This window comes from Rhinopithecus bieti, unplaced genomic scaffold (genome assembly GCF_001698545.2).
Source record: "Rhinopithecus bieti isolate Rb0 unplaced genomic scaffold, ASM169854v2 scaffold_72161, whole genome shotgun sequence".
Classification (NCBI taxonomy): Eukaryota; Metazoa; Chordata; class Mammalia; order Primates; family Cercopithecidae; genus Rhinopithecus; species Rhinopithecus bieti.
In genome coordinates this window covers 2,364,350-2,382,547 of record NW_016828382.1, presented here as the reverse complement: position 1 = coordinate 2,382,547, position 18,198 = coordinate 2,364,350, and the positions used below count along the sequence as shown (strand labels likewise).

Genomic DNA, 18,198 nt, shown 5'->3' with positions numbered 1-18,198 from the left:
TTCTCAGAGCAACATCATTTTCTCTTAAATTTTTTTGCCAGGTGTGACTATCCTGACACCAGCAATCTTTAGTTTAACATTTGCCTGATGTCTCTTTTTCCATATCTTTTTATTTCAGGTGTCCTGGTCATTTTGTTTTAGTGAGCAGCAGAAGGTTGATTGTAACAATCTAATCTGATAGTCTATTTTATTTATTTTTTTGAGGCAGGGTCTTGCTCTGTTGCCAAGGCTGGAGTGCAGTGGTGCAATCATGGCTTACTGCAGCCTCGACCTCCTGGGTTCAGGTGATCCTCTCACCTCAGACTCCCAAGTAGCTGGGAACACAGGCACGTGCCACCACACCCAGCTAATTTTTTGGATTTTTCTAGAGACAGGGTTCGCCATGTTGCCCAGGCTAATCTCAAACTCCTGAGCTTAAGCAATCTGCCTTTCTTGGCCTCCCAAAGTGCTGGGATTACAGGCGTAAACCACCGTGCCTGACTGATAGTCTATTTTCATTTGCAAGTTTAATGACTTTGTATTTGATAAATGTATATGAATGCATTTTTATTTTTGTTTTTCTTTCTTTAGTGTAGCTTGTTTTCATTTCCTTTACTTCTTTCTTGCTTTCTGCTAGATAAATAAAGTTTGTATTCCCCTCTCACCATTTTACTGTTTTCTCTACTGATTTAGAAGCTTTCGGTCATATTTTCGTTCATTAGCAATTACACTTGAATTCTTATCATACATTTTGACTGTATATTCTTCTTGATAAACTTGAAGTTACTAATTTTTTTCTCCCTCCCCTGGAAGAAAAGTGTTGCAGCATGCTTTGGTTTTGCCCTGACATTCTCCCTCCCATCTTTCTTGTAGTAGTTGTCTAGAACCATAGTTCTGTGTTTATTCTCTTCATTTGTAAAATTTTATTTTAATTTGATAAATACAAAAGAATAAATGTATCAATATAAATCATGATGCACCACGTTTCATTTTACTGATAAATTTTGTTCCTTTTTTTAAAAGACAATGAAACATCTTTTGTTTTAACTTAAAACATTTATTTTATTTTTTAATTTTATTTCCGTAGTTTTGAGGAGAGAAATTTAGTTTCTAAATTTTTTTTAGTGATTTTTTTTAAACAATTTTACTTCTTCTTCTTCCCCTTTCTTTATGTTTTCCTCCTGTCTTTATTACTTGTATCTCACTTATTCATTCTCTTTTCATCTTGCTGAAATTTATTCTTTAGTCCATTCAGTGGAGAGGCCTATGGGTTATAATCTTTTTAGTTTTCACATATATGAAAATATCTTTATTTTGCCTTTACTTTTTTTTTTTTTTTTAAAGACAGAGTCTCACTCTGTCGCCCAGGCTGGAGTGCAATGGTGTGATCTTGGCTCACTGCAACGTCCGCCTCCCAGGCTCAGCAGCTCTTCTGCTTCAGCCTCCTGAGTAGCTGGGATTATAGGCACCCACCACCACACCCGGCTAATTTTGTATTTTTAGTAGATATGGGGTTTCACCATGTTAGCCAGGATGGTCTCGATCTCCTGACCTCAGGCAATCTGCCCGCCTTGGCCTGCCAAAGTGCTGGGATTACAGGCATGAGCCACCGCACCCAGCCAGAATTTACTCTCTTAGCACATTTCTTTTTTATTTTTTTGAGATGGAGTCTTGCTCTGTCGCCCAGGCTGTAGTGCAGTGGCACGATCTTGGCTCACTGCAACCTCTGCCTCCTGGGTTCAAGCGATTCTCCTGCCTCAGCGTCCCGAGTAGCTGGGATTACAGGTGTGTGCCACCATGCCTGGCTAATTTTTGTGTTTTTGGTAGAGATGGGGTTCCACCATGTTGGCCAGGCTCGTCTCAAACTCCTGACCTCAGGTGATCTGCCCGCCTCCGCCTCCCAAAGTGCTGAGATTACAGGCGTGAGCCACCGGGCCCTTGCTTTACTCTTAAGTGATACTTTATATATGAGATGTCAGATTGATTATTACTTTCTATCAGTATTTTAAAGCTATAATTTAATTACTTTCTAGCATATCTTGTTGCTGTTAAGAAATCTGTCAATAGACTTGTTATTCTTTATTGGCAATTTTTCTTGACTTGGTAATTTTATATATTATTTTTCTTTGCTTTTGATGTCTTAAGATTTCACCATGATGTGTTTACAAAGGAGTTTTATTTTTGTTTTTTCTCATTTGACACTTAAGGTATACTTTTCATCTGAATACTTATTTCTTCCTTCAATTCTTGGAAATTTTCAGCCATTTTCCTGCAAATATTGCTTCTTTGTCTTTTTCTTCCTTTCTGTCTTTTGAAACTTTTATGAGATATATGTTGGATCGTCTTAATTCATCTTTTTTCTCTCTTAACTTCCCTTTTATTATTTGCCTTTTAATATATCTCTCTGGATCGATTTTTGATACTGCCTGAGTAGCTGGGACAACAGGAGCATGCCACCTCAACCTACTAATTTTTTAATTGTTTTGTGCAAACAGGGTTTCACTCTGTTGCCCTGGCTGATTTTGAACTCAGGCTCAAGCAATCCTCCTGCCTCGACCTCCCAAAATGCCAGGATTACAGGCATGAGTCGCTGTGCTCAGCATATAATTTTTATCTCTCAGATTTTTTTTTGTATATCCACCTATTTTTCATTTATATTGGCCCTTTTAAAATATGTTGTCTTTTTAATATATTGCTTTCTTTATCTCTTTGAAGACTGAATACAGACTCATTTAAAACTTATTTTGATACACACTCATTTAAAACTTATTTTGAAATTGTTTTGTTACTCGGATTTTGTTGGTGGTGGAGTAGCCTCCTGACGCTTTAGTATGGTGGCTATCTTCCTCAATGTCAGCTTTCCTTATGTGCTTTGGACTTTTACTATGTGTGGTTTTCTTAGGTGGGAGATTTTTGTTTTTCCTTTCTCTACATTCACTTGTCTTCTCTGTCCGTTTTATGCTGGCTTCTACCTGGCTTCCCTCAACTAGACCAGAGCCAGATCTGATATCGAGAGCTGAGAGTCCATGTTCTCTAGTAATATGATACTTTAATCATGGAGATAGCTGGTGGCTGGGTCCAGCCCTATCCATGCACATCCATTGTTTCCTCCTATCACTGCACAGCCAAAGCCTGAATAAGGGCCACTGAATTTTAAGTTTTCTTTAAGAGGTTAGAGAAGCCGTATGTTCGTCTCTGCTTCATATGTTTAGTTTATTTCCCTACCATGTGTTTTTGGTTCCTCTTACCTTGCAAGAGTTGAACATCATCCCTGTTCCTCATTGTTTTTCTTATTTTGTTCATTTTCTATAAAGCTTAAAAAGCAAACTAGTAAGATTGCGTGAGTTAGTAGGAGCTCACCACTGCCAAGTATAGAATCAGAGTTGGAGCTAAATTGAAAACAAACCAGCTCTTTGTTTTGCCACAAAAGGGATGCTTGAAGCGCAAGGTCAAAAAAAAGGTTTCAACAGTTTCAGAGGTCAAAAGAGAAGGTTGCTCTTCCTGGCTTCCATGGCCTTGTCATGAAGAGGTAGGCTTTACATATAGGGTTGACGTATCATGATTTGCAATCAAGACTGTTAATATTCGTCATGATCATTCCATTAACCATCTCCAATTTTCAGGGCATTTGAATGACTTTGAAACAGAGCGATCTGTAGTTGCTCACAAAATTTTACTTTCTTAGATATCTAAATATTTGATTACAGTTATTGAAACAGCAAGAGAAAAGGAATCTTAATAATTTAAAAAAGAAAATACAAATATTTATGCCCAAACTGGACTTGCATTAGGCATATAGAAACTGAAGTTCAATTTTTTTTCATTGTGCTGAAGTAACCTCAGCTCCAAATTTGTTTTGTTTTGTTTTAAGAGCAACAGAATGATTTGGAGGACATTAAATCACAATTTCAAAAGAAATTCACACCACATTTGGATGCACATGAAACACGTTTTACGTTTCTGTGGCTGCCTTCAGAGATTCAACGTAACTATGTCTGTGAATTCTGTCAGACACCATTTTCCAAAAGAAACAGACTAGGTTAAAATTTAAAATAGGCATACCAAGAAAACATAGAATCCCAGGAATTTTGGAGGGAAGTTTATGATCCCTGGAAGTATACTGAAATTTCTCTGGGTGACTAAATTATAGATTCTGGGTGTGTCCACTTGGCTTCACGAAGCACATTCCCTTTCAAGACATAAATCGGGAGATAAGATCAAGATGTTTTCCTACCAAAGGTATTGAAAGAGAAGAAAAGAGATGTTTTCCAACTGAATACATTCTATACTTTCCTGGAATTGTTGAAGCTCTTAAAATGTAGTTTTCTTATGAATGTGCTCATGATTTCATGATTAGCATCATTGTATTCACATGCTAACAACAGCAAATAAAGATGCTAACACTATATGGATAAAGCTAATTTAACTATTTATTGGTCAGCTTTTGTCTTATCCCCCCAAAATTATGTGTTTATTGAATAATTAAGTTGTACTTTACCACTAATACAATTTAAAAAATGCCTTGACCCTTCCAATGCACATTCCTCCTCTGTTTACCCATTTTCAGTAGCTTGAACCCCTGCCCCTCCCTCAATTGACTAACACAAATGGAAAATGACAAACAGCAGGCAGAGGAAGGAGGAGGAAAAAAGTGAAGAGAGGAGGGGCTTTCAAGACACTTCCTGTACTAAATGCCACTGAAGTTCAAGTAATAGTTGTAATAATAACCAAAATATAGATTTAAAAGTGAACATTGGTGTATGGTTTTAGAATTTCGTGATTTTGATAGGTCATTTAATACTTCCAGTATTTTGAGTGTCAGATTGTTTACTCTGTCTCTATTCACAGGCCATTTAAGTTTTTCCTATTCTGTACATTGGGTAAGTTGAAATGTGGAGAGGACTAGGAAATGTAGTTTGAGTTAACAGTAAAAAAATAAAGAAAAAGAATTGAAATTTAGGAATTTAGTATAGCTGTTTTCCCTTAAGCAGAAATGTGCTGCTTTGCTAGTCAGTTGTGGAAAGTCATCTGGTGGTGTCATCCTACCTACTCGTGTGTAGTTGCGACTCACATGGCTTTATTTGATAATAGTCTGCAAACACTTGAGAACTGGAGGCACAAGTAGAGGTTGGAGATGCTGGAGAAGGAATTTTCTTTGTAAAGGTTTAGGTAAACAGTAACTGTCTTAGAGACTATTTTGTAAATTAAATACCTTTTTTGTTATAAAATACCTTGTTTTCAAGTGTTTCAGTTCTTATTACTTAATAAAAAGAAATTTCCATGGATTTGAGTTCCACTCCCGAAGAAAAAGTAAAAAAATCTATCTGCCCATCTATCTATCTTCTATCTATCTATCTATCTATCTATCTATTATCTATACCTAGCTACCTACCTATCATATATCTATACATTTTCCAAAATTAAGCACACTGTAAAGTAAAATTGCCTTTTCATTTTGTAATAGGTTTGTAACTAAATTATTGGAAGACCTCATCTTCTTTGTTGCTGATGTGCCTAATAATGGACAAGAAGTTCTGGATGTGGTTATCACTAAGCCAAACCGAGAGCGTCAAAAATTGATGAGGGAACAAAACATACTGGCGCAGGTGAATTTTTTCATGTACTAAATTTGTATATTTTATTTTCTGAATTACAGTATCAGGAAAGTACTTGTATTAGTTATCTATTACTATGAAGCAAATGATCCCAAAACTTAGTGGCTGAAAACAAGATATTTCCTATCTCACAGTTTCTGTGGAGTAGCGATCTAGGCATGGCTTATATGGGCCAATCTCGCTCAGGGTCTCTCACCAGGCTATAGTCAAGGTGTTTGCTGGGGCTGCAGGCATCTCAAGGTTCAACTGAGAGAGGACTCGCCTTCCAGTCTTCTCACATGGCCGTCTCTCAGGAGTGTCTCAAGACAAGGCAGCTTGCTTTCCTTAGAACTGAGGGATCCAAGAGAAAACTAGAGAGGACGCTCACGTGGAAGCTACCATCTTTGTATAACCTAATCTTAGAAGTAACATCAGTTCTACTGTGTTCTATTAGTTAGAAATGAGTTAATAAATCTAACCCATAGTTAAGGAGAGAGGATTCTATGAGGCTGTGAATATCAGGAGGCAGGAATATCAGAGACCCGTAGAGACAGCCTACCATGTACCTCCAAAAACCCTGTATAGTCAGACTATCTCCAGAAAATATGCTGGAAAAATTCCTAGGTAGAATTTCCAGGTGAACTTGGAAAGTACGATCTCCATCTGCTTCCTACTTCTTTCCTTCTCTTCCCTAGGAAAGTAGGGCAGTCTGTTCATCAGCTTACAAGTGCTCTGTACAATATTCTAGTTTTTTTTCCCTGAAAGTACAGAACTGGTCATATATTACATCTTCTTGAAATTGTTTATAACACATCAAATTGATTCACTTCCTAATGATATGCACATATGGACATGCCTATATTTATGTATTGTTTTTATTCTATTAATTGCCATTTAAATTAATGAGTTTCTTCATTAATGAAGTACAGACTCAAGGAAGATACTTAAAACATAAAAATCATGCTCTTGATACACATATTCTTATTGATTTGGGAAAGGCAAATAGTAGACATAATATTAGTTATTATATGTAGCTGATTGTCTGAAAATACAAAATCAACTTTTTTTCTCAAATAAAATAAAGGTTGCAAATCTAATAGGACTTTTTTCAAGTAATTATTATATAAAACATTTGATTTCAACTAATTTTAGGAACTTGGATGATTTATTAATAATATCTGAACAAACATATGTCAAATATTTTAGTTTTGTATGATAAATATAAAATTAAAGGCTCAGTGAATACAAAATTATTAAAGAAACTTTACTTCATATCATATTTCATGAATTCCAAAGAATCGTATTAATGCTCATGCCCTTGACTCTGCTCTTTCATAGACAGTTTCCTCATTCTAGCAGCTCATCTCCAGGTGATCCCTCCTGCTGTCTTGCTGCCAAAAAGAGTTATATTCCTCAGTGCTTTTTAAATGCTTCCTAACTGCTAACCCTCTTACAAGAATCTGGCTTCCTGGGTGCCACCAGCTGCCCATGTGGCTCCTAATTTGTCACATTTGATTGCTGATACGTTCATCGATTTGGCCACATCTTTGTGTACAAACAACAATAAATTAACTCTTTTATAAAGTAGTTTACAAGCAATGTTTGGAAGTCATTTTCTGATGTCAGTTTTAATGAAAAGTAAATGTTTTCTTTATATTATTTTGATTTTGAAAGGTTCTAGAAAATAATAGAAGAAACTATAGAGCCCCTAGAAATCAAGCTACATTTTAGTTCATCTGAATATGTTCATGTAACTTGGTGAAATTAAACATCTTCATATTTCTTATTTTGATAAAATATGAGTTTCTAAACAAAATTAAAGCCATTTTATTTAAAGAACTGCTTTTGTCACTCAATGTAGGGGACCCTTTTAGCAGTGCTTTTCTGATCCTTGATATGTTGGTCCTGTAAAGTAAATCCTCTTTGTTTTTCCCCTTTACACTAACAATACTCAAATTTATATAAGTGTTTTTTGAATCAATGTTCTTATTTGTTTTAAAAAAAAGGTTGCAAAACGTTTTATTCATCAGAATAGGTGGCTGTTTTTATGCCTGGTAGGTATTTGGAATTCTTAAAGCACCCTTTAAAGAGAAAGCAGGAGAAGGCTCAATGCTGCGACTTGAAGATCTGGGGGATCAAAGATATGCACCCTACAAGTACATGCTGCGGCTCTGTTACCGTGTCCTGAGACACTCTCAGCAGGATTACCGGAAAAATCAGGTTGGAGAGTAGCCCCCATTTTAAACTGTTTCATATTTAATGTATGGGCAAGGTTCTTTGGTTATAATTCTACAGCATAGAAAATATGAATGGGAAATTTCACTTAGAAATTTTATGTTGGGCAATACATAAAAATGATTTGTAAGTATTTTTGAATTGTATTGACCATGGCTTTATTCTTCCATATGAAATTAGAATCACTGGGGGAGGATGCCCTGAGTACTAATATGTGCCTGTTATTGGCTCCTGGTGGCCAGGACATCCTGGATCTATTATGTAAGGAGGAATGGAACATTTTTGGCTTGAGGAACATGTGAGGTACAGCATCACTCTGTATTGACCAAAGAGGTTATAATTTAGTGGAAAAGATATGATGGGAGACAAAGAAAAGACACAGAGAAAAAACAGAGTTATGGGAATTCACAAGAGAGAGAGCCCAATGGTGGCTTTGGGAACCAAGGAAGGATTCTTGGAGAAGGAAGCCTTTGGGTAGGATGAGAATCATTTTCATAAATTGTACGGGAAGAGGTATTTGTGAAGAGAGATCTATGAAGTGAGAATGATAGATGCTAGAAAGGGCATGTTTGCCCTAAGATATTTGCAACTGCTGAGGTCAGGGAACCCAGGTGGATCTAGGGGTACAGCTAACAGTTACCAGTTGCAAGTGAAATTTCTCTAAAGTCTCATTTTTATCTCAAAAATACAAGCCAGGTGTTGTGGCTCAAGTCTGTAATCCCAACACTTTAGGAGGCCAAGGTGGGGGAATTACTCGAGGCCAGGAGTTCTAGACCAGCCTAGGCAATATAGCGAGGTCCCCATCTCTACAAAAATGAAAAATAACTGGGTATGGTGGTGTGTGCCTGTAGTCCCAGCTACTAAGGAGGCTAAGGCTGGAGGATAGCTTCAGCCTCGGGGTTTGAGGCTATAATGAGTTACAATCACACTAGTATACTCCAGCCTGAGTAACAGACCCTGCCTCATACAAAACAAAGCAATCACAAACCTCATCTTTTGCGATATGTTCAATAATGTAAATGTCTAACATAAAATTGCATAAAACTCATCATTGTTTGATAAATTCGTGTTTCTCTTAATCCATTTGAGGACAGAGTGCATCACTGTAAGTTTCATTGATGAGTTTGGTCCATGAAGAAGGATGGTGTGGGAGAGGGCTGGAAGGGCAGGGCGGGCTAAGCCACTAGGGCCTAGGATGTCAATCCTAGAAGGTGGAGGTTATTTGGGAAGAGTTAGTAGTATTTATTGTGTACTTACTTTGTACCAGGCTCCGTTCTACATACGTGTCACGAATTAATGCAGTAACACTGAATTAAGATGAAGGACAGAGGCACAGAAGGGTTAAGTAACTTGTCCAAGGTGATAGTTTAAGAATGGAGCCAGTATGCAAACCCAGGCTCTGAATCATCGCACTGTTGCACCTTGGTAGTTTGAACATTTTTGGGGAAGAAAAAAAGATTTGTTTTAAGAAGTCTGTGTTAAAATATTTTGGCTTCATAATTGTATTTGAAGAGTAAGAAAGGTCTGAAAAGAGTATGTAAAAACATTAGCTAGAAGATAATATGGCAAGGAATAGGAGTTAGAGCAAGGGGACGATATAAACAAATCCTTAAATATTGTCTAATATAATCCTAGTTATAAACACCCTTCTTGCTGGTCCAAATGCTGTCACTAGAATTATTTTTCCCAACTTCATTGGGTTCCTTTAAGATGGCAAGATGAAGTAGATAGCGTTGTTCGTATTATTTTGGAAGAAGGATTAAGTACCAGAACATTAAATGGCCTTCCTTCAAGCACTCAGAGGCAGTGATGGGGCATGCTCCTAGTATCAGACCCTGAGTTCTTAGTGGAGATCTGGAGTGGGGAAGGAGAATGAGAGGCTGCTCAATGTTTTCTCCTTGCTCTCAGTTTTCTTCTTGGGTTTGGCGAAATACTCTTGTGAGACAGGTCACCACTTCACCCTTACGAGCAATGCTGTGTTACAGAGATTGACGTTAACAGGAACAAAAAAAAACCCAACAGGTCTAAAGAGGTATTACCCAGGGCCCTCAGGCCCATCAGGTCCCATGATGTGCACCCTCCTTGATGGCTCTCAGTCTTTGGAAGGGTGCTTAGGGCCTCTTCCCTTTTTTGCAGCCCGGTGCTTCAGGATGGCGGGGAGCCAGATCACTTTGGATTTGGTTATTTCGCTAGTCACTAGTAGGTTCCCTGGGCAGCATGTCTTAACTGGTGTCAGTTCTGTCTCTCAAGGTCTGGCACACATGGTTCTTTCTCACTCCCCTCTCAGTCTTGGCCAAGGATCAGTGTGTACATACACACCCCCCCACACACGTGTGTGCACACCTCGCCCCCGACACACGTGTGTGCACACCTCCCCCCCGACACACATACCCCTACCTAGTCATATTACTCCTTTCAGGTACATGTTTATGCACTTCAAGGACCTGCTTTCTGGGTTTCTTTGGAGCATAGAGATAGAGCATAGATGATAAAGGAATAAAGAATCCCTAGCATTTGTTAAGGGTTATATTTTATTTTTCTTCCCTTTCTATTGTGTGTTCTAATTGAACCTCAGTGATAGCTGAGAAATATTTTTCTCATTTGTATTGAATTAAGAATGCTTTGTAGAAAGCATAAAACAGCTTTCTGATGTTTTAGAACATGATTTAAAATGTTCTGTATTATTATGTAGTATATATTATATAGTATTATAGCTATAATTACTTTTTCTTTATCTTCACCTATATGTTATAGTCCTAATAGGAAGTTCATTTGTGACTTAACACTAACCCATGTATTTAATATTGAATCTCTATTTATTACTATTTATAAAATTTGATACCACCTCTAATTTCATTTAGTTATTAACATCTTTGGATGTTCGCCTTATACCAGGGTATGACTACAGTAGGCCTGAAAGTGTATAAATCAATATGTATCCTTCAAATGACATACTAACAGAGCACATTTACTTTACTTAACTGGCTACCCAACACACAAAGCTATCATTCTGAAAGGCTACAAAAATGCTGCTTAGCATATAATTAGATTCGTGCAATCCATGTCATTTCCAAGGAATAGGTACATTCCAGTAAATTTTACCCTAAGGCAAAATCACTTTCTAATCGATAAATTCTCTTATCATAGAAGCAAAGACACATTTCCAGGGAGAATCCCAAGGAATCAAAGTAAGAACCTTTCATGGTAGAAAGGGGTGAAGCTCACCAGTTCCATGGAAGTGTGAGATGTGCTGCTTGGAGACAGAACATGGGAGATGAACAATAGTGGTTTGGGATACAGGAAAACTGGTGTGATGAATAAGGAGTAGATCAAACAACAACATGATTGAACCTCCCCAGTGGCTTTCTCTTACTTTTAGAATAACCTCTTTGCTCTTTACCGTGGCTCACGAGGATTCTTTTGACCTACCTCTCCAACTTCAACTTTGCTTTCTGCCGCTTACCACTGCCTAGCTACAGTGGCCACCTTCTGCTGATAGAACACAAGCTCGGTTCTGCTACCACAGGGCCTTTGCACGGGCTGCTCCCACTGCCCAGATGGCTTCCCTCTAGGTCTTCCAGTGGCTGCCTCATTCTCTTCATTCCCATCCTAGCTCACATGTCACTTCTTTAGCATCCACCCTATCTAACGTTGACACCTTTCTCCGTTCCTCTGTTTCATTTCACTTGTCAATACCGAATGGAATATAGTAGGCCTTCAAGAAACATTTATTGGGTGAATGGATCTAATCAATAAAATGATTAATCACATTGCCCTGCTTGGTAGCTTTTTAAAGATAAAAATTATATGATGGGGGGAGGGGGGAGGGATAGCATTAGGAGATATACCTAATGTAAATGACAAGTTAATGGGTGCAGCACACCAACATGGCACATGTATACATATGTAAGAAACCTGCACGTTGTGCACATGTACCCTAGAACTTAAAGTACAATAAAAAAAATTATATGACATTTTACCATTGTTTTAAAGAAAAGATCTTGCAGATCATTCTAGCCTATTCACGAAAAAGGAATGAACCCAAGTCCATCTAGGATCTTCAAGTAACAACCCAGATCTGATGTCTCATGAGTGAAATATCAGGCAGTCATTTTCTTTTCTATAATTATGCCCAAATCATTGGCCGTGACTTTAAGTAAGAGATTGAAGAAAAGTCTCTGTTAGACTGATGAAATCCAAAGTTACTGTGTCATAAAAACTTATTTTAATTAGATTTATTTTTTCCACTTAGACTGTAAATACCTCTATTGATAATTATTTCTAGGTGTATAACTTTTTGGTAGAAGTTCAATAATGTATATGCCAGTATGTTTTCATGTCTTTCCTCAAAAGTTCTATTTATTGAAAATTTACTTGCTTTTCTTTTGAGAAAATTTTAGTGAACTTTCTGTTATGAATAAATTAATCAATGTTGTTGACCCTAATAGAACGTGTTATTTGTAAACTGTTTGGCAGTGTATTCTGACAGCCTTTCTTCTTTGCAGGAATATATTGCTAAGAATTTCTGTGTCATGCAGTCCCAGATTGGCTATGATATTTTGGCAGAAGATACTATCACAGCTTTGTTGCACAACAACAGAAAACTACTAGAGAAACATATCACAGCAAAAGAAATAGAAACATTTGTCAGTTTACTCAGGAGAAATCGGGAGCCAAGGTTTGAAATGATTCATGCGGTATTCTTTTCTAGTGGAGACTGTGACTTTATGTTTTATTTTTAGAACTTTTAAAAGTTAGAATTCTTTCATATCACTAACTTTTATGGACAAACTATGTTGGGCTTGTTGCTATAATAATTGTATATGATAAAGAGTTACTACCTCGTAGGAGATCAAAGCCCTTTATAGACATACTTAAGTATGATTGATTTTCACTCTGAATCCTCATGATTTTATAGACCTTTATGGTTTCTCAAAATACATTCATATTGTTTAGATCCTTGCACACTTGTGTGGGATACACTGGTTGTATATTATTACCCCCGTTTTAGAGATGAGAAAATAGAAGCCTAGCGAGCAACTTGCCCAAGCGTACCCTAATAGGAATAGAATGCAAGGTTAATCAAGGGTTTCTGATTCCACATCAGGTTCTTTTTCTGTTGTACCATGCTGCCTTATCTTGAAGAAAAGGGTGCAGAAAAGTCAAGCCAATTGGCAGTGTTTCCTTAGCTAATTAGTACAGCAAATAAATGCTAGAAGGTAGAAATGGGCCTCTGACTTGAACAGGTCGTAGTAATTTTCATTAGGCGTGTGCTCTATTTCTATTTTATTCAGTACAGCATTAGCTTTGATCTGCTTTTGGTTTGATATTCAGCTCTGGGGAGACTCACTTTAGGGGAGATGAATGATTTTCTAAATATAAGTCATGGTGCTGTGGGAGGAATATCATAAAATAAATAGAAGCAAACACATCGTTTCTGAAACAAGGCTTGTATTAAATAAAAAAATTATATGTTTAATTTGTTTCTAATGATGCAGTAAACAACACATTAGACAAATGTGTGGAAATAGTATTAAAACATATAATAAGTTTATTTTATTATATTCCAAATTATGTCTTTATTCTGATGCTTTTATAAAATGCTTTGTCTTCATATTCCATTTAATTTTTTTCTCTTGCCAGGTTTTTGGATTATTTGTCAGATCTGTGTGTGTCTAATACCACTGCTATTCCTGTAACTCAAGAACTCATCTGTAAATTTATGTTGAGTCCAGGCAATGCAGACATTCTCATTCAAACGAAGTAAGCCCAGATAATGGATGCATCATTTTCCTGTTGATTATTTGTAAGCATTGTAGTTCTTTGTCATATTTACAAGTGTACTTTTAGTAGATTTTGTATGTGCTATTTATTTGAAGGGTGGTCTCAATGCAAGCAGACAACCCCATGGAGAGCTCCATCCTTTCAGATGACATTGATGATGAAGAAGTTTGGCTCTATTGGATTGACAGCAACAGGGAACCTCATGGCAAAGCTATCAGGCACCTTGCTCAAGAGGCAAAAGAAGGCACCAAAGCTGACTTAGAAGTTCTTACCTATTACAGGTTAAGTATTGTAGACAATCTTACAATAATTCTCAATCTCACGTATTAATTGAGAACTGCTTCTCTGTAGCCACTAGAAGTTAGGCATCTATGAAGAGGCAATTTTAAAAGTCATGTCAGAACTAGGGTAGCTGAAATATTTAGTATTATCTAAAATATTCAAAATACAAATTAACATGTCTATTTTCTGCATACACCACTTGTAATTTCCTGGTTTTTCACCAGCTTGGAATTGTTGTGCAGCCAAAGGCTTTGTCCTCGTATTGAGTAGAGTGGAGGCAGATGAGAGACATGTTAGGACCTAGGTGATGGAGTCGAGAGGGATATAGACATGGGGCTGAGGAAATTGATCTGGCTGCAAGGGTAGCCAGTAGTTTAGTATAGAGTGGATTATGAATATGTGGTGACCTAGGGCCTAAGAGAAACTGGTGCCTGTAGTTATGAAAGTTCAGCACTGGAATATGGCAGCGGAAGTACTGAAGGCAGTTCCTGGTGGTCAGCATATTGGGAGCAAGAACCTAGCTGGCATCTTTGAGTTGCAGGGATAGAAACCCAAGACAGAAGCCTTGGGGCCAACTTGGGCCCAAATGGCAAGAATCAGACAAAGACAGATGACGCGTTGTGTTCCCTGGTTTCTACAGCTATAGCAACCAAATCAAAGGCTAGTTCTTAATCTCAAAACTGGCCTGATAAGCCAACTGCACTCATGCCATTTGGACTGATCATTTTTGGTTTGGGAACTGAGTGGGGCGAAACCTGGAGTGCAGACACTAGAGCATGAAGCTGAGTGAGGCTGGGGAAGGTGAAGAGAGATGGTTTCATGTGAGCTGTTGCCCATAGCCTTCAGCCTGAGTGCAGTGTTTGTAATCCTAGGAAACCCAGACTGGAGTGCCTAGTGACACTCTCCAGCAGACACATTTTGCTGAAACAAGTAAGAGGTATTGTAGCTGAAGGGACATAGAGACAGTTTCATATATGTCTTGTCATTTGATCTTAATGGTTAACATACTACAATCAAGAGTTTGACTCCAATATCATGAATGCTTGGAAATACAGGTGTCTTAAACATAGATACTGATTGGTACTATGATATTTAAAGATTTCTTCGAGATAAGACAATAATGTAATATGTTTATCATTTTTAAGGTACCAGCTAAACCTCTTTGCAAGGATGTGCTTGGATCGCCAGTATCTGGCCATAAACCAGATTTCTACACAGCTCTCTGTAGACCTGATCCTGCGGTGTGTGTCGGATGAGAGCCTGCCGTTCGACCTCCGAGCATCCTTCTGTCGCCTCATGCTCCACATGCACGTTGACCGGGATCCCCAGGAGTCTGTGGTGCCTGTTCGCTATGCCAGGCTCTGGACAGAAATCCCCACAAAGATCACAATTCATGAGTATGTTTGGAAAAAGGTCTTGAGGCTTTGGAGTCCAGCAGATGAACTCCATATCAAATGGCTACAGTTTTGAAATGTAACATGTGGAAAGGCATTTGTGTGTCCTGTCGCAGGTTGTTAATCTTCTAAATGCAAATAAGATACTCGTTTTTGAGGGTGAAATAACTCTCAGTGGTAATAAAGGCATTTTCTAGAAAACAATAAACAAATAATGTTGCTGTAATTAGCAAGAATTTTAAGTACTTCATATTGTGGTAGACTGCTATGACTGCTTTACACGTAGCTCATTTCACAACAGCCATAACTGCTTTACACGTAGCTCATTTCACAACAGCCATAGCTGCTTTACACGTAGCTCATTTCACAACAGCCCCGCTTTACAGATGAGGACCCAGGCCCTAGGAAGGCTAACTAATTTATCCAAGATTATGCAGCCAGGAAACTAAAGTACATATGTTTTACTATTTTAAATGATTGCAATCAGTTTAACTTGCATTATCTTCTTTCTGTATTTCCAGATATGATTCTATAACAGACTCTTCCCGAAATGATATGAAGAGGAAATTTGCCCTGACAATGGAATTTGTTGAAGAATATTTGAAAGAAGTCGTAAACCAGCCCTTTCCTTTTGGGGATAAAGAAAAAAATAAACTGACATTTGAGGTACTTTTTCCCTCCAATATTTAGGATGTTTTGGTAACTGGGTAGTTTAGTTCATGAAGATATTATTTTCTCTGCCATTTTTAAAAGATAGATTTGGTGCTTTAATGTCCAGTAGAAAACATTTTATTTATAATTATCTATTAATTACTGTTTCCCTTGATTTTTTTTGTTTCATTTGTGTAAGATTTTTTGCATGTAATAAGCACAGGCAGTTTTGCATATTTTGTGGAATGTTTGGATACTTTTTTTTTTGTCTCTATGGAGATGATGTTTTTATTCTCATTGAACTGAATTGAAATATCTTCAGTTTGGGGATGTAGTGACAAAACTAGACAAAGGATGCTATTACTTGATACCTGGTGTATTAGCTACCTACTGGTGTATAACAAATTACTCCAAAACTTTGCAGCCTGAAGCAACAAACATTATCATAGCTTCTATGGGGTCAGGAAGCCAGGAGTAGCTTAGCTGGGTGGTTCTGGCTCATGGTCTGTGATGGGGTAGCCAGCAAGCTGTTGACTGGGATTGCAGCCATCTGGGGCTGGACAGTCTGTTTCTAAGGTCACTGCAGGGGTTGTTGGTGGCCACACCTCCTTGCTGGCTGTTGGCACCTCAGCTTCCTGCCATGTGGGCCTTTCTGTAGGCTGCCTGGGTGTGCTCATGACATGGCACCTGGCTTCCTCAGAGCAAGCCATCTGAGAGAGAGAGAGAGAGAGAGAGTCCAAGATGGAAGTTGCAGTCTTCTGTAATCTAATCTTGGAAGTGACGTGTCATCACTTCTGTTGGTCACTTGGACCACCTCTGATACAGTGTGGTAGGGGGAGACTGTGCACTGGGGGCCACATGTTGGAGGTAGACTCTCGCACTTGGAATGTCCTCTGCAATCCACAGGGCCACAAAGCAGCATAGGGAACATAGATTTCTGGGCAAATTTCTTGGATAATAGCCATTTATTAAAGTAATTAATTGGTGCAACCATTTATTAAGTGGCATCCTGCTGACTTAAATTACTTAAATGTTTAATTAGGATGTAAATAATTCTAGTGTAAATTTTGTTAAGTACCTTAAAGCACTCCTGAATCTTACTTGGATTTAGTTCTAGACTTGAATAAATCAAAGTTCAAGTGGTTGCTTTTGCAGGTATTTTAATTCCTAGGTGTTAAAGAATTAGGAAGTTTAGAAATAGCTGTGCTAATTTAGATAATAAAAAGCCAATGTTTATTTCAATTCCCAATTTTTTTTCCACTCTTTCACACTCCCCCTCCCCGCTTTTTTTTTTTTTTTTTATTAAGGTGGTCCACTTGGCTCGGAATCTTATATACTTTGGATTTTATAGTTTCAGTGAGTTATTAAGGCTAACAAGAACACTTCTGGCTATTTTAGACATTGTACAGGCCCCCATGTCGTCATACTTTGAAAGATTAAGCAAATTTCAAGATGGAGGTAAGAATTTTGAGAAATGTGATAATATCATTGTTATTACTTGGAAGTAAGATAAAAAACAAAACTACAGAGAAGGTGTTGCTATTGTGTACCTGCTAATATATGTGTGCATATGAACACAATTCCTATGACAGGGCTGAGTGATAATAAGGTGGATTTACAAACATGCATCTCTGTTTATAATGCTAAAGCTTTGAAAGATGAATTCATAAGGTCAGATTCCATCTTTAGCAACTAACATTATAGCCAAACCACTTGTGAAAATATTATGTGTTAAAAAATGAAAACATCTTGATATTTGTGGTCATCTAGTTCAAGCAATTCTCCTGCCTCAGCCTCCTTTATTTTTACAAATATGGATTAAATTATAAGGTGTCAAAGAGAGAATAGATTTGAAGGCTATGCTCCACAGCAGAGCTTAGACAGATGCAAGGAAGACCAGGCATGGTGGCCCACCCCTGTAACCCCAGCACTTTGTGAGGCCAAGGCGGGCAGATCATGAGGTCAGGAGATCGAGACCATCCTGGCCAACATGATGAAAACCCGTCTGTACTAAAAATGCAAAAATTAGCTGGGCATGGTGGCGTGTGCCTGTAATCCCAGCTCCTCAGGAGGCTGAGGTAGGAGAATTGTTTGAACCAGGGAGTCAGACGTTGCAGTGAGCCAAGATCGTGCCACTGCACTCCAGCCTGACAACAGAATGAGACTCCATCTCAAAAAAAAAAAAAAAAAGCTGGCCGGGCGCGGTGGCTCAAGCCTGTAATCCCAGCACTTTGGGAGGCCGAGACGGGTGGATCACGAGGTCAGGAGATCGAGACCAT

General features: G+C 38.0%; 1 protein-coding gene across 1 annotated transcript in view; it reads left to right on the top strand.

Annotated features, from left to right (window-relative positions):
• ITPR2 (inositol 1,4,5-trisphosphate receptor type 2) overlaps positions 1 to 18,198 on the top strand; it is a 516,873-nt gene that overhangs the window by 160,180 nt on the left and 338,495 nt on the right. Inside the window, 8 exon segments of the mRNA XM_017864487.1 lie at positions 5,444 to 5,585; positions 7,632 to 7,793; positions 12,314 to 12,486; positions 13,452 to 13,571; positions 13,688 to 13,873; positions 15,020 to 15,271; positions 15,790 to 15,934; positions 17,227 to 17,377. Coding sequence (XP_017719976.1) covers positions 5,444 to 5,585; positions 7,632 to 7,793; positions 12,314 to 12,486; positions 13,452 to 13,571; positions 13,688 to 13,873; positions 15,020 to 15,271; positions 15,790 to 15,934; positions 17,227 to 17,377 — 1,331 coding nt within the window.